Source organism: Suricata suricatta, chromosome 4 (assembly GCF_006229205.1).
Source record: "Suricata suricatta isolate VVHF042 chromosome 4, meerkat_22Aug2017_6uvM2_HiC, whole genome shotgun sequence".
NCBI lineage: Eukaryota > Metazoa > Chordata > Mammalia > Carnivora > Herpestidae > Suricata > Suricata suricatta.
In genome coordinates this window covers 100,877,018-100,899,997 of record NC_043703.1, presented here as the reverse complement: position 1 = coordinate 100,899,997, position 22,980 = coordinate 100,877,018, and the positions used below count along the sequence as shown (strand labels likewise).

The 22,980-nt window shown below is 36.9% G+C and overlaps 1 protein-coding gene and 2 pseudogenes across 6 annotated transcripts in view; 1 reads left to right on the top strand and 2 right to left on the bottom strand.

The window, feature by feature from the left end:
* The window catches only part of CCDC88A (coiled-coil domain containing 88A), a 130,923-nt gene that overhangs the window by 47,657 nt on the left and 60,286 nt on the right, over window positions 1-22,980 (top strand). For all 6 annotated transcript variants that reach the window (XM_029937382.1, XM_029937383.1, XM_029937381.1 and 3 more), the window contains exons 7-9: window positions 270-410; window positions 9,906-10,078; window positions 20,262-20,343. In XM_029937382.1, coding sequence (XP_029793242.1) covers window positions 270-410; window positions 9,906-10,078; window positions 20,262-20,343 — 396 coding nt within the window. The remainder of the gene's footprint in view (window positions 1-269; window positions 411-9,905; window positions 10,079-20,261; window positions 20,344-22,980) is intronic.
* Window positions 2,914-3,860, bottom strand: LOC115290384 (annotated as a pseudogene).
* LOC115289831 lies at window positions 18,304-19,052 on the bottom strand (annotated as a pseudogene).

The window sequence follows — 22,980 nt, the reverse complement described above, 5'->3', positions numbered from 1 at the left end:
TATTACCTTCCATTATTAATGGCTGAATTAAGTGTTTTGCTTTTTAGCTGACAGGAAAAGAAATATAGATTTTTTATTTAAGGATTATATTTAGTAAAAAGAATTCTTTGTATTAGCTTTTTTATCAAGTCTTCTTTAGGCATTGTATTTACTTTTTATTTTTATGATATGGGATATGTGACATTTGAGCTAATATTGTACTAAAATGAAATCAGTTTTTAAGTATTAACCATTTTAAAAAATTATTTATTTTCATTACTCTCCTAAAGGTAACCCATAATCAGGAAAATGTGTTTGATCTGCAATGGATGGAAGTGACTGATATGTCTCAGGAGGAAATAGAGCCACTCTTGAAAAATATGGCATTACATCTGAGAAGACTTATAGATGAAAGAGATGAACATTCAGAGGTTTGTAAATTTCTTTCAAAATATTGTGAAAGTTTGCTTTCCAAAAAAAGTAATTTCAGAGGGTTTATAAAACTGACACCCTGTTTCTTAGGGACAGGTAATAAAGTACCTTATGTCCTTATTTTATGCAACACAGGAATAAAAAAGGATATTTAAGAGCCCCAAATCGCCAGTAAAGAAATTGCAATTAGATATTCCTTTTTCCATTCTTTTAAATTATTATTCGGATTTTGTTCCTTTGTGTTTTTAAATCCGTTCCATAGTTCTGGCAACAGTACAAAAGTGTGAAACTGAAAATACCGTTGATGCAAATGGAAAAATAATTGCCTTGAAGCATGAGAATTTGCTTAAGGTTAATTTCTTAGTTTTATTGCCACATTTTGAGGTTAGGAAAATAAGTATTAATAAACAGAGACTAACAGGTGTTCTAAATAAAATGTCTCACAAAAGGTCTCAAATTTTTGTAGTCAGTAAATGAGGTGTGATTTTACAAAAGAATTATTATAGGCTGCTGTAAGAGAGTACTTTGATTTTTTAAAAGAGTAAAATTGCACCAGGGTTTTTGTCTTGCACTCTCTGGAAACAGCTAATATTATAGGAGTCTAGACTTCAGTGCATGTGATGGTAATATTTTGTTAATAGCAGACCAAAGTACTCTGCCATTCAAAAGAATGTGTAGCTTTGATCAGTTATTCCATTTACATGGGAGAGACAGTTTTGAGCTTATATGTATAGAGAATTTGACTACTCTTTGGACTAATGAAAGACTTGCATAGAAGAAATTCCTAAAGATTTTTTTTTTCTGAACAAAACTTTCATGTTACTATAGGTGGGAATTTTCAGTTTTTCTTCAGGCATTACAGGAGAAGAGAAGATAGGGAATAAAGAAATATTTTAGAGCAACAACTACTTTTTTTAAAAAAAAATCTAAGACAGTGAGACCAAAAGAAGAGTGTATCGAAAAATGTCCCTAGTATATGCCAAACTTATCCTGAAATACTTAGATTATTTTATTTTCAATCTGAGTTTTGACCCATGTGCTTTATCTCCTTTTTATATTAGCATCTTTCTACTGCTTTATATATTTTCTAGGCCATTCTTCTATTTTTATTTCATCTATTTGTATTTTGATAAGGTGTTCTCCAGCTTCTGAGGGCATGTATGAATTGTTTGATCTCACTTCTATGAAGTTATTAGTACTGGGTGAAGAAGGATATTATTTTGGAGAAATGTGAACAAAATATTTGTCATTATATGATCTATGTCAAAACTAAGGAGTATTAAACATGCTAATGATTGATGTGTTATCCTATCCTGCCTGACTATACATTTTAGTTGAATTTGTTTTTTTAACAAGAAAAAAGTGGTTGTGTTCTCAAGCTATTTGGGAAACAAGTTGCTAGCTGGTTTAAATCCAGTTCTCTAGGGCAAAGTTTTATAATTTGAGTCATGGGCGGACTAATTAGAAAAGATCATTAAAAATAATTGTGGGCGCCTGGGTGGTTCATTCAGTTAAGCGTCCAGCTCTTGATTTTGGCTTAGGTCGTAATCTCATGGTTTGTAAGATTGAGCCCTGTGTTGGGCTATGCATTGACAGCATGGAGCCTGCCTAGGATTCTCTCTCTCTCTCTCTCTCTCTCTCTCTCTCTCTTTCTGGCCTTCCCCCACTTGCATTTGCACTCTCTTGCTCTCTCATAATGAATAAACATTTTAAAAAATAATAATTGAAAAATATTAAATGTAAGTACAATATACAAATGTAGTAACTTTGTATTATTCAGTTGCATTGAAACAAGTTCTTATTTAGATTTTCGCTTTAGCTCTTCTGATTTTTCCTCCAAAATATTTTATTATATTTTTGCCTCCAAAGTATTTATTTATTTATTTTAAAAATGTTTAATGTTGGTTTTTTTTTTTTTTTGAGAGACACACAGAGTGTGAGCAGGGAAGGGGCAGAAAGAGAGGGAGACACAGAATCCAAAGCAGTCTCCAGGCTCTGAGCTGTCAGCACAGAGCTTGACGCAGGGCTGAAACTTGTGAACTGTGAGATCGTGACCTGAGCTGAAGTCAGACACTTAACAGACTGAGACACTTGGGTACCCCATAAAAATACTTTATTTTATATAAAAATTTAATGTAAAAAACAAAATAGAAGAAACTTTTGTGTCACACTGAATAAACACATTGCAAGCATAAGTATGATTGTGGTTGTGGTATCTAACTTCTCTACCAAACTTACCAGGCATGCTGGAGGAAAGAAAGAAGTAGTAAGTATCATATTCACAATAATTTTTGGAACACTTTAGAGTATAAAATGCATAATGCTCATTTTTAAGTGCACAGAAAGCTATAATAAAACAGACTTTAAAAATTACAAATAAAAATCTGTACATTAAGGATATTTTTAAGGGCCTTCCATGTGCATAACATTATGTAGAAAGAAAAATGGAACTTCCAAGAGAGTAACCATCACAGCAGGTATTACACATAGGTCTGCCTCTTTTCAGCTTGCAGACCCATCTCCTTTTAAGGGGAAGGTGTCACTCGGGTTGAAGAGGGCCATAGGCGTCACCAGTGCTCCTTGTCCATGCCATGCTTATCCATAAGCACCATGCTGAAAGAGTAGAATTCCCAGCAATGGGCTGAATTGTAGAGCTAATGCTGGAAGCCTAATCTTTGCTCCTATCCTGCTGATGAAGGTCAGGAACATGACTATCATCAGGTCCACTGCAATGATGTGTCAGAGATCCAGGCCACACTGTGCTTGCTGAAGCATTCCCATTTGCAGCCTGTAGAGGAGAACTGTGGATGTGGAGACAGTGATCCTTTTCTCATAAAACTGATATAGAAGTCGTAAAACCGCTGTTCTGACACCGACATTGACATTCAAAGCTACATACGTGGGCTCTGCGCCAGTCCAGGCCAGGTTGGATTGAAAGAACCAGCCAGGGGTACCCTGTAGCCCATAGCCACTGATGCAAGAGAACTCACAGGTAGCTCTTATTATTGCTGCCATTGGAACATATCATGTAAGTGTTCTCTGGTGTGTTGAGTTTACCCTTCTGTCTTACTTTTACTTTAACTTGAAATTTGCAAATATCATTGTTCTCAGCTCTGTCATAGACTGTACTGGCCCTTGTGACCTAGTAGAAAATTTGAGCGAGGGGACTCCTTTTAGAATAACATCAATTGGAATTTTTTCTGCTTTGTTTCTTCTCTTGGAGGGGTCTCTGTGGAACCCAGACTGTCAGCTTATTAAGTCAAGCAATACATTCCTTAACACTTGGCCACTTAATTCTAGAAAGTTCCATCGGAACAAAGGAAGCTAGTTGGCTGCTCCAGGCCTTTTTGCCCATATATGTTGTATATCCTGGTGAGGAGTTGTACCTTAGGAGTTAAAGCAGGCACCATCTGTGCACTTAAATACCCTCCATTTGTTGGCATGGCAAGAGTAGGACGTTACCTTTCAGTATTAGGAAGTTTCAGACTGTCCTTTTTCTTTTTTTCTGTTTTGATTGATCTTTTGTTTTAATTGTTTTACTAGAAAGTATAATTTGGTCACTCTGTTTTTAATTACTTTTCAGTTTTTATTCTTGTTAAAAATTTTTTAATGTTCATTTTTGAGAGAGACCAAGTGCAAGTGAGGGAGGGGGAGAGAGAGAGAGGGAGACACAGAATCCGAAGCAGGCTCCAGGCTCTGAGCTGTCAGCACAGAGCCCAACACAGGGCTCAAATTTGTGAAACGTGAGATCATTACCTGAGCCAAACAAAGTCCAATGCTTTAATGACTGAGCCACCCAGATGCCCCTTAACTTTCTTAACTTAATCCTTTGTAACATGTATTTTTAAAATTCTCCTCTTTTACTAAAAACCAAATAGGAGATTTTAATGAATTTAAGATCTCCTTATTGTCACTGTTTATTTTATGCCAAGCTTTATGTTATGTTTATAATATACTGTCTTTGTAACTCAGTATTATAAGCCCATCTTAATAGATTGAAGATACTTGAGCTAAGAAAATTAAGTAATTTGCTAAGTTTAACTTCAATACTTGTGTTCCTGTTTTATAAAACTTTTGCCCAAATCCATGATTGTGCTAGCACATCTCTGATTCTTTTCCTCAATTGGGAGTTCTGTAAGAATTATTAAATCACCTGAATTTTTTCAGCTTTGATACATCTTTTTATGTTCATACTTGAATGTATATTAATAAATACCTGCTGTTTGCAAGATCTGTGTTAAGAGTGGTTGGGAGCAACAGACTGACAAACTTTCAAAAAAGGATCAAAGAGCATTACAATCTAATAGGGAAGTTATTTTAATAAAATAATTGCGTTTTGGGGACACCTGGGTGGCTTTGTCAGTTAAGCATCCAACTTTGGCTCAGGTCATGATCTCAGGGTCATGAGTTTGAGCCTTGTGTCAGGTTCTGTGCTGACAGCGTAGAACCTGTAGCCTACTTCGGATTCTGTGTCTCCCTTTCTCTCTGCCCTTCCCCTACTCATGCTCTGCCTCTCTCTCTCTCAAAAATAAACATTAAAAATTTTAAAAATAATTTTTTAAGTATTTATTTAAATTCCAGTTAGTTGACATATGGTGTTTTATAAGTTTCAGGTGTACAATATAGTAATTCAGCACTTCCACACAATACCTTGTGCCCATCACAAGACGTGTACTCTTTAATCCCCATAACCTAGTTCACCCATCCTCCCTCCTTCCTCTCTCCTGTCTGGTAACCATCAGTTGATTTTCTATAATTAAGAATCTTTTTTGGTTGGCGTCTCTCTCTCTGTCTCTCTCTCTCTCCCCCATTGCTTGTTTCTTAAATTCCACATATGAGTGAAATCATATGATATTTGTCTTTCTCTGACTTACTTCACTCTGTAGCTCCATACACATCATTGCCAATGACCAGATTTCATTCTTTTGGATGACTGAATATTACTTCATTTTGTGTGTGTGTGTGTGTGTGTTGTGTTTGTGTGTATGTATACACATGTTTGTGTGTATACATACACACACACACACACCACAACTTTATCCATTCTTCGGTTGGATATTTGGGCTGTTTCCATAGTTTGGCTATTGTAGATAATGCTTCTATAAACACTGGGTGCATATATCCCTTTGAATTAGCATTTTTGTATCCTTTGAGTAAGTACCTACTAGTGCAGTTGATGGGCTGTAGAGTAGTTCTATTTTTAAGTTTTTGAGGAACCTCCATACTGTCTTCTAGATTGGCCAATTTGCATTCCCACCAGCAGTGCACAACCCTTTCTCCACATCCTTGCCAATACCTGTTGTTTCTTGTGCTTTTGATTTTAGCCTTACTGACAGCTGTAAGGTGATATCTCATTGTAGTTTTGATTTGTTTTTCCCTAATGATGAGTGATGTTGAGTATCTTTTCATGTGTCAGAATGTCATCTTTTGAAAAACGTCTGTTCATGTCCTCTATCCATTTTTTAATCAGATGGTTCCTTTCTTGGGTGTTGAGGATTTAAAAAACATTTTTTTGTCTTTATTTTATTTTGAGAGACAGAGACAGAGAGCAAGTTGGGGAGGTACACACACACACACACACACACACACACGCACACACACACACACACAGAATCTGAAGCAGGCTCCAGGCTCTGAGCTGTCAGCACAGAGCCCAACGCAGGGCTCTAATCCACGGACTGTGAGATCATGACCTGAACTGAAGTCGGGCACCCAACCGACTGAGCCACCCAGGAGCCCCAAGTTTTTAAGTACTTTATTATTCTCTTGCATGTTGCTGTCCAGTTTTTCTAACACCATTTTTGTTGGAGAGACTGTCTTTTTCACATTGGATATTCCTTCAGGCTTTGTCAAAGATCAACTGACTTTATAGTTGTGGGTTCACTTCTACCTTTTCTATTCTGTCCCTTGATCTTTGTGTTAATTTTTGTGCCAATTCCATACTGTTTTGATCACTGAACTTTTGTAGTATAACTTGAAATCTGGAATTTTGATGCCTCCAGCTTTCCTTTACTGTAATAAAAGTTTGAAAGTGATAAGTGCCCCCCAAAACATATATCTATATACTGTAGGAATTTAGAGAAGGAAGATGTTTCTTATAATTGCTGATGGAATGTTTAGGATCAGAAGCATGAGAGAATGTTTATGAAATGAAATTATTCTTAAAAATTTTTTGTCAGATTTAAAAAATATGTTTGGAGGCCTTGAGCTGAAGAAACTACCACCATTAGAGAAAAGTCAAATTGTGTCTGTAATCTTTAATGGAAAATGCTTCTAGATACTCTTAACTCTTAGTACCAAGTTTCTTTCTACTTTTTAAAAACAATGTCTTAGCCCATAGTTCTTTCGTACACTGGCATCTGGAAACTGTTGATATCCTCATGGCACCACCTACTATGTTCAAATAGTATGTGTCTTCAGAACTTTTCTTGAGTTTTTCATTTTGTGAATCATTTAGTTAAATAATTTTGAGCTCAGTACTATGCTAAATGAGATCAGAGGCACAGAGGAAGTATAAGGAAGATTGTATCAGGTTTATAGGGAAGAACACTGCATTGGAAATGAAAAATATAAGGTAGCATAATAATAAATTCTAATTTATTTGTGCTTGAAACAAATACATTTATTAAGTACCATGTACAGGCATGATTATTCAATCCAAGAGATGTTAGAAGGCAAGATTAAAGATAATGGAGATAATAAGAAAATATACAAATAAAACCTGGAGTACTGTGGAGATTGCTAGCAATACTATTAACTGAGACCAAGCACTTAGGCTGTGCATACTGGGTTGGTGGATAAGATGAAGTAATATCAGTGAATGTATAAACTACCTTTCAAAAAGTAGCAGTGAAAAAAGAACAGAAGGGCAGCAAAAGGGAGATGTAATTCCCCCCGGCCCCCCCAGGTAGAAGATAACTTGTATATCTTTAAAGAACAAGGAGAAAAAACTCAGTAAAAGAGAGGAGTTGAAAATGTTCCAGAAATAAGTAGTATGTGTTGGGAGCAAAAGATGCATAAGAATGGAGGATCTAATCTAGATGGTTTTGGCAAGTTAGAGGAGAGGTCATTTGTTGGTAGTGATGGTAACATTTTATAGGTAGAAATTTAGAGAAAAGGGAATATGTTTACAATAGCCACTGTAGAGAAATTTGTCGAGAAATCAAGATTTTCAACTAAAGGATTGATAAACACTGAAAAGAGCTTAATTGAAAATTGGTGGCAAGATGTGTAGTAGGATTGTGTATTTTCTTGTTTGTTTTTCTTAAGAGTTATTTATCACTTTGGAGAAGGAATAGAAAAAAATGATGCTGGTAAAGGAAAATGACATAGTGTTTGAGTCAGAACCTGAATTTGCATTCCTGTTACTCCTGTCATTAGATGTGTGACTTTGTTAATCTATCTGAGCTTCAGTTTTCTTATGTCTTAAAATAGATGTAATGCCTCTATTGCAGATTATAGTATTGGACAAAATCTTGTTGGAAAATCCTCTGTCTAGGAGTTCTATAAATATCCATTCGCATTTCTTTTTCCCCAAAGAGTGGGCTATAGTTAGAGAATGGCATGGTAGTGTTAAATTAGAAAGTAAGGATGACATTTAAGGGCTTAGGTGTAGTTTGAGGCTGAATAGGAACTCTAGAGTAGCCAGGACTAATCTGGGCAGAAAGGAGTTGAGTGGTTAAAGGTTCAGGCATATGTATAGGTGCCAGGGGAGTAATGCTAGTAAAGGAGGCATGACACAAAAGAGGAATGGTTCCTTCATTGGAAAAGTCTGAATGTATTGAATAGAGAGCAGAGGTGGAGTTGTAAAGAGAAAAGGAACTGAAGAGAAGTCACATTCTATAGTTTATCAATAGGCATACTGGAATCTGTGAAAGCAATAGTTGAACAGACCTTGACTCAGGTGATGAAATATATCCCAAGGATAAATAAATCCTTGGGTGGTTTTTGAAAAAAAAAAAAAAAGAAAAAGAAGTGAGGCACCTGGGTGACTCAGTTGAGCATCTGACTTCAGCTCAGGTCATGATTTTATGGTTCATGAGTTTGAGCCCTGCATCAGGCTTTGTGCTGACAGCTCTGAGCCTGGAGCTTGCTTTGGATTCTGGATTTCCCTACTCATCCCACAGCCCCCTTCTCTCTCTCTCATTCTCTCTCTCTCTCTCTCTCTCTCTCTCTCTCTCTCTCTCTCTCTCAAAAATAAATAACCATTAAAAATTTTTACAAAGAAGAAGAAGGATAAAAGTAATGATTCAGTGAGGGCATTAGAAGACTTGGTGATAAGAAAGCAAAAATGGTGATTTCATCGTCCCAAGGTAGTTACCCCACCTATTCTGCCTGGAGTAAAACATTTGAAATTACTAACAAAGACAATTTCTGTTTCTAATAGAAGTTTAAAGAAAAGCTGAGTAATTGGTTTAGAATAAGTGAATTTTTCAATAAAAGGGAAATTGGAAGAAAATGATTGAGTCAGGTAATTGTAAGTTAGGTACCTCTTAAAGTTCAAATTTGGGTAAAGTAGAATGAGATTTGTGTCCCATGAAGAGACTCCAGAGAAAGGAATAAAGGAAACATTGAGATGGAATGCAGATTAGAACTAGTCTTCTAAAGAAGAGAACATAGGAAGGATATGGAGCCAAGAGACTGGCTCTGGAGTCTTGGCATTGCTTTTAGTTAGTTTTGTGATCATGGACAAATCAATCTCTGTGTCTCAGTTACATTAACTGCAGAATTAAGAGATTGAACTAGGGGTACCTGGGTGGTTCATTCGGTTGAGCATCTGATTCTTGATTTTGGGTCGGATCATGATCTTGCAGAGCCCCTAGTTAGGCTCTGTGCTGACAGTGCAGAACCTGCTTTGGAGTCTCTCTCTTCCTCTCTCTCTTCCCCTTCTCTGACCTCTCTCATGCAAGTGCACACTTTCTCTCAAATATTAAATAAATAAACTTAGAAGAAAGATTGAATTAAACCTCAGAATTTCTCTGTATTTCTGTGCTACTGCAGTAGCCACTAGCTACATGTGGATGTTATATACTTAAAATGTGGCTAGTGTGACTAAGGAATCATATTTTTGACTTTTAAATTTGTACTTAAGTAACTACTTGTGCTGTTGGGTACCTTATTGGACAGCATGGTTGTAGACATACTGCGCTTGGGTTAATTTCTTGCCAATGTCAACAGATATTTCACACCTTTCCAATAGTTGTTATCTAGTATAGTTATTTTACCACAATTGATTTCCTTTATTAAACAATTAGGGAGGAAAAAAAGTATTAAGTCTTATTATCTAGTTATCTAGTAATAGCTAATCCATGAGCTGTTGCATGAGACTTTTTAAAAAGATAGTTAAATATCACAACGTTAAGATATTTTTGACCAGTGCATTGTTTTGATATTACAATATAGTACATAAACCTAATGAATAGTGTTGATGTGTTTATTTATCTACTATGTAGAATACTAACAGTGATTCTGTGTTTATTTCTGTATTTCCTTAGACTATCGTAGAACTCTCTGAAGAACGGGATGGTCTTCATTTTTTACCCCATGCTTCTTCATCTGCACAGTCACCCTGTGGTTCTCCAGGCATGAAGCGAACAGAAAGTCGACAACATTTGTCAGTGGAACTGGCAGATGCTAAGGCAAAGATAAGAAGGCTTAGGCAGGAATTGTAAGTTGCTGATTTTCAAGGCTTATTGAATTTACATGGTTGCAAAGGACACCTAAAAATGTTTTTTGGATTATGGAATATAGATCAGTTGTTTTGTCTGTTATCATGTTTCATAGTTCTCACTACCATTTGTTAAAAAGAGAAAAATAAGGAGATTGGCAGAAAGTTTTCCTAATCCTAAATTTTATCAATTTAAAGGTTTTCCTTTATTCTGAATTTATGTCCTTATCTTTCTTATATTAAAATGACCTTCCTTTTATAAAATATTATTGTTCTTGGTAAATTTGGGTTACCTTAATATTTAGGAGGGTCTCCTTAATTTTTTTATTCTTTGAAATATAAAATACTAGCAACCATTGGTTGCCAGTCAGGCAGTAAGTTTAGCTCTTTTATAGGTCATTAAGTTTAGCTCTTTTAAAATTAATGTTATGAAAGAGTGTATTGTTGGCATACAGTATTACAAAAAATAATTTTGTGTATCTTCTGTTAAGAAATTGAAATGCCTGAGATACATACCTAGACATGGTAAATATTCATATTGGTTAGTGATGATGAAATTATATTTATTTAGCTTTAAAGATAATTTGAGAAAAGTCAGTATAAATTTCACATATGCATTCCTTGGTGAATCACATGTAAAGACATAACTAGTCTCTGCTGGAGATACTTTGTTTTGTACTGTAAAAAGAACAAAGGATTTTTATGTTTGGTACTTCTTTTCTTTTCTTGTCTTTTTTTGGGGGGGGTTGTTTTCCTGGAATTTAGGCTTCACAGTATAGATTTAAAATTTAAAGCTACAATATAACAATTACGTTTATTTACAGATTATTTAAAGCAGTTAGTTTGAGAAAGTGATTGAATATGCAAGGTAGAAAAAATATACAGTCTGTAAGAAAATTTGAAAACAAAAAAAATACAGCTTTCACTTTGGATGTCTGTGCTATTATGTATCTATTGAAGTGAACACGCCCAGGATATTCTATAAACAGCTGCACCAGGAAAATTAGGGAAGAGATTGCTGTTATTAGTTTGACTGGCAGTTAATGGATAGCCTAAACAGTGCACACTAGTTCGTTCCATATAATTTAGCACAATCTTCTCTAGTCTTTAGATAAAGCATGCAATTAGAACTGCAGTGATGGTTGTGAATTCATTTAACATTTTGCACTATATTAGAATTTGATTTTTAAGTGAAATTTACTTCGCCATGGAGTGTATTAAAATTCCAAACAAGTTAGAGAGATTGGTAAAATTTGGTTTCTCGTGTGCTGACTGGAAAATGTAAATGAAGATTATTAATGAGTAAATAAATATGCCAGATATAGCAAATATTTCCCACAACTAGCATTTCATCAGATACCATCTTTTGTCCTTTGAAAATGTGTTCCTTCAGAGATATCTTTTATTAACATTTGTTTTAAGTCTTTTTGTTGGATTGATCTTTACTGAAGTAATGAAGCATGGAAATCATGGTGGATAAAAATAGTTTAGGTTGCCTTCTACCTAATGGAAATAAATAATTGCAATGAGAACATGCAAATTAGTAGAATGCTTATTTAGAGGTGGTATATTATAATATAATTGCTTTTGTTTATTAGCATACAGAGTAAAAAATATAATTTGCAATTTGGATGGAAGAAGTAATTCCTTATAAATATCATTTTTATGTAGTAAATACATTATCAAAGACTTTCCTTAATAATTCTCTCTGCCTCCATGGATCCCATAATTTTCAGAGTTTTTCTCTCGTACAAATTATTAACTCTTTTTTTAATAACAGCTTTATTGAGATAATTTATGTATCAGAAAATTCATCCTTTAAAATATAGTTCAATGATTTTTAGTGTATTCATAGAGTTGTGCAACCATCACATAGTATATAATTTTAAGATATTTTCTTCATCCCTAAAGAAACCCCATATCCATTAGCAGTCATCCCCTATTCCTCTTTGCCCTTGGCTCCTGGAAACTATTAATATATTTTGTGTTTCCTGGGGCACCTGGATGGCTTAGTCGGTTGAGCGTCCAGCTTTGGCTCAGGTCATGATCTCACAGCTGATGGGTTCGAGCCCCTTGTTGGGCTCTGTGCTGACAGCTAGCTTGGAGGCTGGACCCTCCTTCGGATTCTGTGTCTCCCTCTCTCTCTGACCCTCCCCTGCTCATGTTGTCTGTCTGTCTGTCTGTCTGTCTCTCTCTCTCTCTCTCTCTCTCAAAAATAACTAAAACATTAGAAAAGAAAAAAAAATTAAAAATATACATTTTGTGTTTCCTTGGATTTGCTTATTCTAGACATTCCATATAAATGGATCATACGTTATATGGCCTTTTGTGTCTGACCTCTTTCACTTAGCATAATGTTGTCAAGGTTCATCCATGTTATAGCCTGTATCAGTACGTCATTCCTTTTTACAATTGAATAATAATCCATTATATGGATATACCACCTTTTGGTTACCCATATATGAGTTGGTAGATAATTGGATTGTTTCTACTTTTTGTCTATTATGAATAATGCTCCTGTGAACATTCATGGTGCACATTTTGTGTGAACATATGTTTTCAGTTTTCTTGGGTATGAAGAATGGAAATGCTCGGTCATATATATGGTAGCTCTATGTTTAATTTTTTGAGTAACTGTCAAACTATTTGGCTGCACCTGTTTTTACATTCCCACCAGCAATGTATGAGTTTCTCCATATCTTCACCAATTCTTCTTATTATATACATTTTTGATTATAGGCATTCTAATGGGTGTGAAGGGATATCTCATTGTGGTTTTGACTTGCATTTCCCTGATGACTAAAGATGTTGAGAGTATCTTTTCATGTGCTATTGGCCATTTGTGTATCCTTTTTGAAGAAATGCCTGTTCAGATCCTTTGCCCATTTTAAAATTTAGTTGTGAGATAAACTTTTAAATGAATGGGTGAAATAATGTCAACCCCTGGAGGTGTATTAGAAGTCAGTATAGCCTACAGTTGACACGCTCAGAAATTTGGTCATTTCTGACTTGGAAGAGAAAAGGGAGGTGGTGTCAAGAAGATTTGATAGAGATAGTTACATTTCAACCTATGCATTTGCCAGGTATTCTAAAAAGGAACTACAACAAGTTCAGTAGGCTATAAGGACAAGCATTACAAGAAATGAAGGTGTAGCTATATGGAAGGTCATATATGCAGTACTCAGAAGGTTGTACTTTAAGTAGTGGGGATCAATGGAAGATTTTTTTTTGAAATTTTTCAATGTTTTTTATTTATTTTTGAGAGACAGAGACAGCATGAGCAGGGAAGGTCAGAGAGAGAGGGAGACACAGAATCTGAAGCAGGCTCCAGGATCTGAGCTAGCTGTCAGCACAGAGCCCGATGCGGGGCTTGAACCCACAAACTGAGATCATGACCTGAGCTGAAGCCGGACGCTTAACCAACTGAGCCACCCAGGTGCCCCTGGAAGATTTTTTTAAATAGAATAACAACATCAGTTTTATGTTTTAATGAAGAGATGCTAGCCTAGTGGTTGACTCTTTTTTTTTTTTTTAATCTAAGCCTAGTGGTTAACTCTTGGTGAATGTTCACATTAAAGAAATAAATTCTGATGGCATCATTAAGGTGGATTGAAGGCTAGTCCAGACAAGAAGTGGTGTGGGCTGGATGTAAGATTGTAAAACTGAGGTTGGAGAAGTAAAGGAGAAGGCAGGGTCTTAGGTTTAACTCCTGTTTTTTTATAATCAGTGTCTGTTTTGATGGTGATGCCATTTGCTCAGACAGGGAGTATAAAACAAAGGAGTAATATTAAAGTAATAAATACAGGTTTAGTTTTTGACATATTTAATTTGAGGTACCTTTGAGATATCTCTATGGAGATGATCATTGAGTAATTGACTGTCTGGACCACGGTACAAAATAGAGATTTGGGATCATTAGCCTACTGATGGAGAATAAAAATAGCATATAAATACTATTTGAAATGTTGGGAGTGAATAAAACTGCCCAGGAAGACCATGAAGAATGAAAAGGATGTAATCTGAAGAACACAAACATTAAAAAGATGTTTAAGTGTTTAAGGGCAGACTTCACCATTTATTAGCCATATTACTCAGAGTCTTCATACATAAAATGAGAGTTATACTAATATGAAAAAGCGTGGAAAAAAAGCAGATGATCAAGGACATGAACTTTGGAGGCATTCTACCTGAGTATGAATTCTAGCTCAACACACTTATTCACTGAGTGACCATTGCCAAGTTACCTAACCTCTCTAAGGCTCTCAGTTTGCTAGCCCATTAAGTAGAAATAAGAATTGTGCCTACTGTAGTGTTGTTGTGTGTGGTAAATATCTAAACTGAACAGTAAATGTAAGCTGCTATCATCACTACTTTTTTTTAGAGGCTTATGTGAGGAGTAAGTGCTTGGCAAAGTGAAAAGTGCCTAGCAAATGTGCCTGGCACAGATAGTTAAGAGCTTGATAATTGTTAGCCAAAAGATGGGCACAAAACATGAAGTCAGCAAAAGAGTCAGAGAAGTAATATGTAGAGAAGAAATAGAGAAACTTAGAGTGTGTGATGTCTTGGAAGCCAAAGGAGAGAGAGTGTTAAGAAGAACTGAGTTAATTGTACTAAATTCTTATAAAAGATCCAAAATAATCCATTGGATTCATCAGTATGGAAGTAATTGACTATATGAAAAACAGTATTAGTAGAGAGGTGTGGATGGAAGCCTCATTGTTGTGGATAAAATGGGCAAATGGGTGCAAAAAGGAATTATTTATTAGTGAGGCTGGAACTCATGGATAACTTCTCTGGAAAAATTATTTAAACTCATACTTCACATACATCAAAGAGAACTTTGGATAGATTAAAGAGTTAAATGTGAAAAATGAAATAATGATGAAAGAACCATAAATGAGTATGTATTTGTTCTCTAGATGGGGAATAACTTTACACAAAAGCATAAGAAGTGTTTATAAAGGAAGTGGTTCCTCTATTTGTTTAAAAGATGCTAAATATGTAAACACCCAGAAAAAATAATAAAATAAAATGCATTTAAATATCCTTCAAAGAATTATCATATGACCTAGCAATTCCACATCTAAATATATTCCCCTAAAATTGAAAGCAAGGACTCAGAACAGTTACTTGTATGCCATTGTTCATTGCAGCATTACTCTCGGTAGCCAAAAGATAGTACCAGCCCAAGTGTCCATGAACAGACTGTTAAATAAACAAACTGTGCTGTAAATATACAATGGAATATTTTTCAGACATAAAAGTGATGAAATCCTACTACCTGTATAACATGAATGAGCCCTTAAAAAAGTTTGCTAAGTGAAGTAAGCTATATACAAAGGATAAATATTGTGATTCCACTTAAATTCTTTAATAGGCAAATTAAGAGATTAGTATATTAGACAATTGCTAGGGGTATGGCAGACTTACTGCTTAATGAAAACAGAATTGTTGGAGGTGATGAAAAAAGATTAGAAATAGGTAGTAGTGATAGTTTATTTAATAACATTGTAAATGTGATTAATGCCACTAAATTTTCACTTAAAAAGACTAAAATTGCAATTTTATGTTAAAAATGTTACCATAGTAAAAATAAAATTTACTTTTAACTTTTAAAAAGCATTCAGCAGCTATAAAGAAATATTTATAGATATCTTATAAATCATAAAAGGTAGGGGCACCTGGGTGGCTCAGTCAGTTAAGTGTCCAGCTTCGGCTCAGGTCATAATCTCAGGATTCGGTTTGTTATTTTGAGCCCTGCATCAGGCTCTCTTCTATCAGCACAGAGCTGACTTCTGAGCCTCTGTCTCCCTCTCTTTCCATCCCTCTCCTGCTTGCACACTTTCTCTCTCTCAAAAATAAATGTTTTAAAAATCATGAAAGTTAATAACTTTTTTAAAAGTCTTTATTTTAATTCCGGTTAGTTAATATACAGTATTATATGAGTTTCAGGTATACAGTATAGTAATTCAGCACTTCCGTACATCATCTTGTGCTCATCACAAGAAGCGCACTCCTAAATCCCATCACCTATTTCACCCGTGTCCTCACCCAATTCCCCTCTGGTAAACATCAATTTATTTTCAATAGTTAAGAATCCGTTGGGGCGCCTGCCTGGGTGGCTTAGTCAGTTCTGTTCTTATTCTGTTCCCTTGATCTTTATGTTTGTTTTTGTGCCAATACCATACTGTTCAATCCTTTGTATATAACCTGAAATCTGGAATTTTGATGCCTCCAGCTTTGCTTTTCTTTTTCAATGCTGCTTTGGCTATTCAAGGTCTTTTCTGATTCCATGCAAATCTTAGGATTGTTTGTTCTACTTGTGTGAAAATGCTGTTAGTATTTTGGTAGGGATTGCATCAAATATGTAGATTGCTTTGGGTAATACAGACATTTTAATAATATTTGTCCTTCCAATCCATGTCCATGGAATGTTTTTCCATTTCTTTGTATCCCCCTCAGATTATTTCATCAGTGTTATATAGTTTTCAGAGCACAGGTCTTTCACCTCTTTGATTAGGTTTATTCCTAGGTTTCTTAATATTTTTGGTGCCTTTGTAAATGGGAGTGGTTCCTTAATTTTTCTTTTCTGCTGCTTCATTATTTGTGTGCAGAAATGCAATAGATATTCTGCATATCGATTTTGTATCCTATGTCTTTACTGAATTAATGTATCATTTCTAGCAGTTTTTTGGTGGAGTCTTTTGAGGTTTCTCTAGAGTATTATATCATCTGCAAATAGTAAAATTTTAATTCTTCCTTGCCTATTTGGATACCTTTTATTTCTTTTTGTTGTCTGATTGCTGTGGCTAGAACTTCCAGTAATATTTTGAATAACAGTGGTGAGCGTCCCTGTCTTGTTCCTGATCTTGTTCCTGACCTTAGGGGAAAAGCTCTGATGTTCACTAGGTTTTTCACATGTGGCCTTTAGTATGGTGAGATATGTTTCATCTGACTCTACTTTGTTGAGGGTTTTTATCGTGAATGGATTTGTACTTTGTCTAATGCTTTTTCTGCATGCATTAGAATGGTCATACAGTTTTTATCCTTTCTTTCATTAATATGGTGTATCACATTGATTTGTGGATATTGAACCACCATTGCAACCCAGGAATAAATCCCACTTAATTGTGGTGAATGATTCTTTTATTGTATCGTTGCATTGGTTTGCTAGTATTTTATTGACAATTTTTGCATCCATGTTTGTCAGAGATACTGGCCTGTAGTTCTTTTGTTTTTGTGGATTCTTTATCTGGTTTTGGTATCAGGGTAATGCTGCCTTCATAGAATGAATTTGGAAGATTTCCTTCCTTTTCTATTTTTTTTAATAGTTTGAGAAGAATAGGTATTAACTCTTTTTTAAATGTTTAGTAGATTTGGGGCACTTGGGTGGCTCAGTTGGTTAAGTGGGCTCTTGATTTTGGCTCAGGTCATGATCTCACAGTTCGTGAGTTGGAGCCCTGCCCGCACGGGGATTCTCTGTCTTCCTTTCTCTCTGCCCCTCTCCCTCACTCACTCTGTCTCTCTGTCTTAGTCTCAAAAATAAGTAAATGAACTTAAAAAAATTGTTTTTGATGTTTGGTAGATTTACCTGTGAAGTCATCTGGCCCTGGACTTTTCTTTATTGAGAGATTTTGATTACTGATTCAACTTATTTGCTTGTTGTTAGTTGGTTCAAGTTTTCTGTTTCTCCTATGTCAATTTTGGTAGTTTATGTATTAAGAATTTTTCCATTTCTTCCAGTCTGTCCTAGTGTTCAAATAAATGCAAATTAGAATAATAACTCAGAATTTTTCAATTGTTAACTTGTTTCACATATGGGCACTTTTATCCTTTACTGGTTGCATTCTAAATTGGTAATGACCTTTTTACAGGGAAGTTGACAGTATATTTCAGGAACCTTTGAACATGTAATGTACTTTTAGAAATCTGTCCTGAAACATACAGGGAGTTTTCTTTTTGATTTTGGGGTTTTTTTTTCTTCCAAGTAATCTACGCCCAATGTGGGGCTCAAATTCATGACCCTGAGTTCAAGAGCTACATGCTCTTTGGACTGAGTCGGTAGGTGCCCCTAAAGATACAGTATTGTATGTATAGTGAGTTTATTTATCAAAACATTATTAATTACAGTGAAAGATAGAATCCACAAAGGGACTGTATTTCCATTAAAAATTATGGTTCTCAGAAAAAAGTACACATCTGATGAGATGTCAGCAACAGATTTTTTTTTAATTTGAAAGTAGTCGTTTATTAACTGACCAGATTACAAAAATAATCATGGTAGATACCTTAGTTCATTCTTCTAATAAGCCTATTGATCTAGTCTTCCCTGTTGCCAGCATCTCCACCTTCTACAAAATGGGTGGTCTTCTTCTTCATTCCCCCTCGTGGAGAAGATAACTTGAAGGGCCATAAAAAGTTGTTTGCTTCTTTGAAACGCTTTCCAACAGTGTAGATCTCGTGAATCAGGTCCTCTATGCAGATGATGCCGTATTTACCAAGAGATCGAGCAATCAATGTGTTATCTGTCAGGGCAATTCGCTTCTTGTTGATTTTGCCATAACCATGCTTGTAGATCAGTTCATTCACTGACTTCAGGTTTGGGTATCCCCAACCTCTGTTTGGTTCCACAATCCTTAGCATGTTAACTGAAGCCTTGTTGAGCTTAACAAAGGTGCCACTGAAGATCTGGCACAGGCGAAGGAGCTGCAACACCTTCCACACCTTTGGACTCACACCATTGATCCCTCTGATCCTGATGACAAACGCCAGTTTGGGCTCCGCGGGCACGTAGAAGTTACCAGCTTTTCTTGCCATCTGAGCCATTCGAATCTCAGTTCTGTACATCTGCCTGTATTCCTTGTGATAATGCTTAGTCTTCTCATAAATAAGCTTCCTCCTTGCCTTTTGAAGCATCTTTTGGGCGAACTTCTTTCTCAGACGCTTGATCTTCAATTCTTCTTAATTCCTTCGCTTTTTCTTAAGGGTTTCTGGCATAGCCGGAACCTTCTTTTTCTTCTCTTCGACACCCTCCATGGTTCCAGCCAGAAAAAGAGCCAGATTTTTAAAAAATGTTTTTATTTATTATTGAGACAGAGAGAAGAAGAGCATGAGTAGGGGAGAGGCAGACAGAGAGGGAGAATGTGAAGCAATCTCCAAGCTCTGAGCTGTCAGCACAGAGCCTGATGCGGGGCTTGAACCCACGAACCGTGAGATCGTGACCTGAGTCAAAGTCAGCTGCTTACCCGACTGAGCCCCCCAGGTGCCCCAACAGGTTGTTTTATACAGTGAATGCTTTACCTTTTTTTAATTAAAGAACAGAAGGTGGAAAAGTAGAGTTAGTGAGTGGAAACTTGAATTTGAAAACAGCTTGGCTCTGAAAGGGAGGTAGGAAATGGGGGAAGTAAAAGTAGTGTAAAGAGAAGAAAAAGAATAGAAATTGGAAGATATTACAGACTACAGGGAAGAAACCAATAGGGACATAAATATTTTAGGTATTTGTGTGGCAGTGTGTACTTTTAGGCTACAGGAAATGTTGAAAATAACTGGATATCCTTTAAGACTCAGACACTCCCCCCCTTTAGGGCACCTGGGTGGCTCAGTTGGGTAAGCATCCGACTTTGGCTTAGGTCATGATCTCAAAGTATGTAGGTTTGAGCCCCATGTTGGGCTCTGTGCTGACAGCTTGGAGCCTGGAGCCTGGTTTAGATTCTGTGTCTCCCTCCCTCTCTGCCCCTCCCCTGCTCGGTCTCTGTCTCTTTCTCTCTCAAAAATAAGTAAAAATTAAATGTATATATAAGACTCAGAGCCAGATAGTAGTGCCTTGCTTAAAAACTCTTCCAGTATATTTGTCTTTAATGAGTGAGAAAGACAAAAAGGAGAGTGAAAATGGTGGATGGCAACAAAAATGAAGAGAGAGAAACTACCTTATAAACTGTGAGGATATCAGTCATCAAGATTATTAGCCTTTGGGGAACTTTAAGGGTGAGTCTGATTGATGACATCAAATCATATACATTCTTAATATCCATTTCTTTGTCCTTTTCCCCTCTGTTAGCATATGGCTAATTCAGTTTTCAACTAGATATTTAGTAATGATAGTACATTTGTATTAATGCTGATGAGGATCACAATTTTCAGAAACACTAAACTGATTATTTAATGAACAATTTTTTCATTTAAGGGAAGAAAAGACTGAACAGTTGTTGGACTGTAAACAAGAACTTGAGCAAATGGAAATAGAACTAAAAAGGCTGCAACAAGAGGTTTGTACCTGAAACTTTATTATATGGGACCAGTAAGTAATTAGACGTTGACTTTTTCCTTTTAATATATAGCCTTTACCTTAATGTTTTATGAGGTTACTAAGGCTTAAAGGTGTTTATCGTTCTAAAATGCCAAAAAGTCTTTGGACTTTGCTTTTTCTTTATCTGTGCTATTCAGACTTTGCTAGAATTCAGAAGAGACTCTTAGGACTTGGGTAGTTCCAGGTTTCTCTTTTCATGTATTTAGTTTTTGTGGGCTTGGAAGCTACTGTAAACTGTGTTGCTTTATGTGTATCTCCCTAGGGCCCTGGTCTCTGATGGTACTTTATGTTAACTTATATATGACACTAAGCTTTTTCGTTTTTTTATTCTTTTCCTTTTAAGTCAGATCAAAATTTCTACCTTTTAAAAATTAGTTTTGGAGCCCAGGTGGCTCAGTCGGTTAAGCATCTGACTTTGCTCTGGTCATGATTTCATGGTTCGTGGGTTCACACCCTTCACTGGGCTCTGTGCTGAATGTTTGCTCAGAGGTTGGAGCCTGCTTCAGATTCTGTATCTCCTTCTCTCTCTGCCCTTCCTCCACTCCTGCTCTGTCTCTCGCTGTCTCTCAAAAACAAATAAATGTAAAAAAATTTTTTTTAATTTTTATTTTACTAAAGTTCTGTGATTTTTTTTAATCTTGAAGCAAGATTGCTTAAGAATTCACTTTATTGGGGGGTGCACCAGGATGGCTTAGTCAGTTAAATGTCTGATTTTTTTTTAAACATAGTTCTTTTTTTTTTTTTTAAACATTTATTTATTTTTGAGAGACAGAGACAGATCATGAGGAGGGGAGGGGCAGAGAGAGGGGGACATACAGAATCTGCAGCAGGCTCCAGGCTCTGAGCTGTCAGCACAGAGCCCGACATGGGGCTTGAACCCACGAACTGTGAGATCATGACCTGAGCCGAAGCAGGACGCTCAACTGACTGAGCCACCCAAGCGTCCCCAAATGTCTGACTCTTGAATTCAGTTTAGGTCATGATCTGATGGTTTGTGAGTTTGAGCCTCATGTCAGGCTCTGCACTGACAGTGCGGAGCCTGCTTGGGATTCTCTTTCACCCTCTCTCTCTGTCCTTCTCCCACTCACGCTGTTCCCCCCTCTTCTCTCTCTCTCTCTCCCAAAATAAATAAACTTAAAGAAAAAGAATTTGCTTTTTTAAATGTTTGTTATGTTTCATTTTATTTGGAGGTAGTGCACGATGTCTTCTTTTACCCATAATGATAAGGATTATGGTGAGGCTAGACAATTATTTCTTCTCCTTATTTCCCTTAACAATTACTATTTTAAATTCAGGGAATACTCTACTTGCAGGACCATAAACTTAGCCCTTTCTAGATGAATGAGATAGGAATCAGAGTCTTCATTTCTAGATATGCTGTGCCAGCTATCCTCTTTCTTGATTGCATGGGTTTTTGTATGTGTGCTTACTGTAAAACAGTGGTTCTCAACCCTTTTTATCCCAAGGCTCTTTTCTACTATTAAAAATGAATGAGGATTGCTTGATGTGGATTGTATCTACTTTCTATATTTGAAAGTATATTAGAATTTTAACAATACTTATTTAAAAGTAGTATTAAGGGGGGTGGACCCAAGATGGCGGAGAGGAAGGGAGCTCTGTAAACTCCCTCCGCACCGTTTTTCGAACTGAAAAGGATATTACGTTCATCTGAGAGAGCGGAAGGAGAAAATATGAACTCCAGAAGGAATAGAACCTCAAGGATACCTGAGTGAGTGGGGGCGAACGGGGGAGATTCGAGGACTGGCCAGTGCGGGACGGGCAGGGGAGGTAAGATCCCCAGCCCAACATGGCGCAAGTGCGCGGTGCCCGGGAGACAAAGGGAAGAGACAGAGTCGGAACACGCTCATAGAACTGTCTCTGGGGAAGAGGTATAGAATGCGTGACTGCGCTTGGAGACAGAAACCCACTCCATAGATAACTGCTGGGTAGCGGGGCGCAAGAGAAGGAATAGCCTCCAGCCCTAAGCCATCTCGGCGGGGAATCAGAGGCGCCTGTGGCTGTGAGAAGCAGCTGTGCTGGGGAGGCGCGCGCCGTGGCAGGAAGTGGCCGGAGGGGCGACTGCGCCAAGGCGCGAGCAATTCGAACTGGGTTTTGGGAACGGGACCACGGACCGCATTTCCACGGCACACCTCGCCCCCTGCACGGACTGCGCGAATCCCGGGTCCCCACAGGGAAGAACTAAGGCGCACACCGACGGGACCCTCAACAAGGAGTCGGTGGCGGGTGGAGGCCCGGGCATGCGCTTAGAATGCAGGAGCTCATTTCCAGCAGCGCACAGCGTCTTGAGCAAAGCTATCGGAAACTAAGAGAGACTCGATTTTTTGCTTTTTGTTTTTTTCCTTTCCCCCATTGCAATCGCGATCCTGACTGGGGGTGGGGACTCCGCAATAGAATCTGTGAAGGTGCGCACTTCACCTCCTGCTGCTCATTTCGCCTCAGGCAGGGGCAGAGCCTCAGAGAGCAGACTCCAAGACTTACAACATCAAACCAAGCCTATCCACCAGGGGGAGCTGCTGCCTGCTTTTTTTTTTCCCCCCCCTTCGGTTTTTTTGTTTTGTTTTGGTTGTGTTTTTTT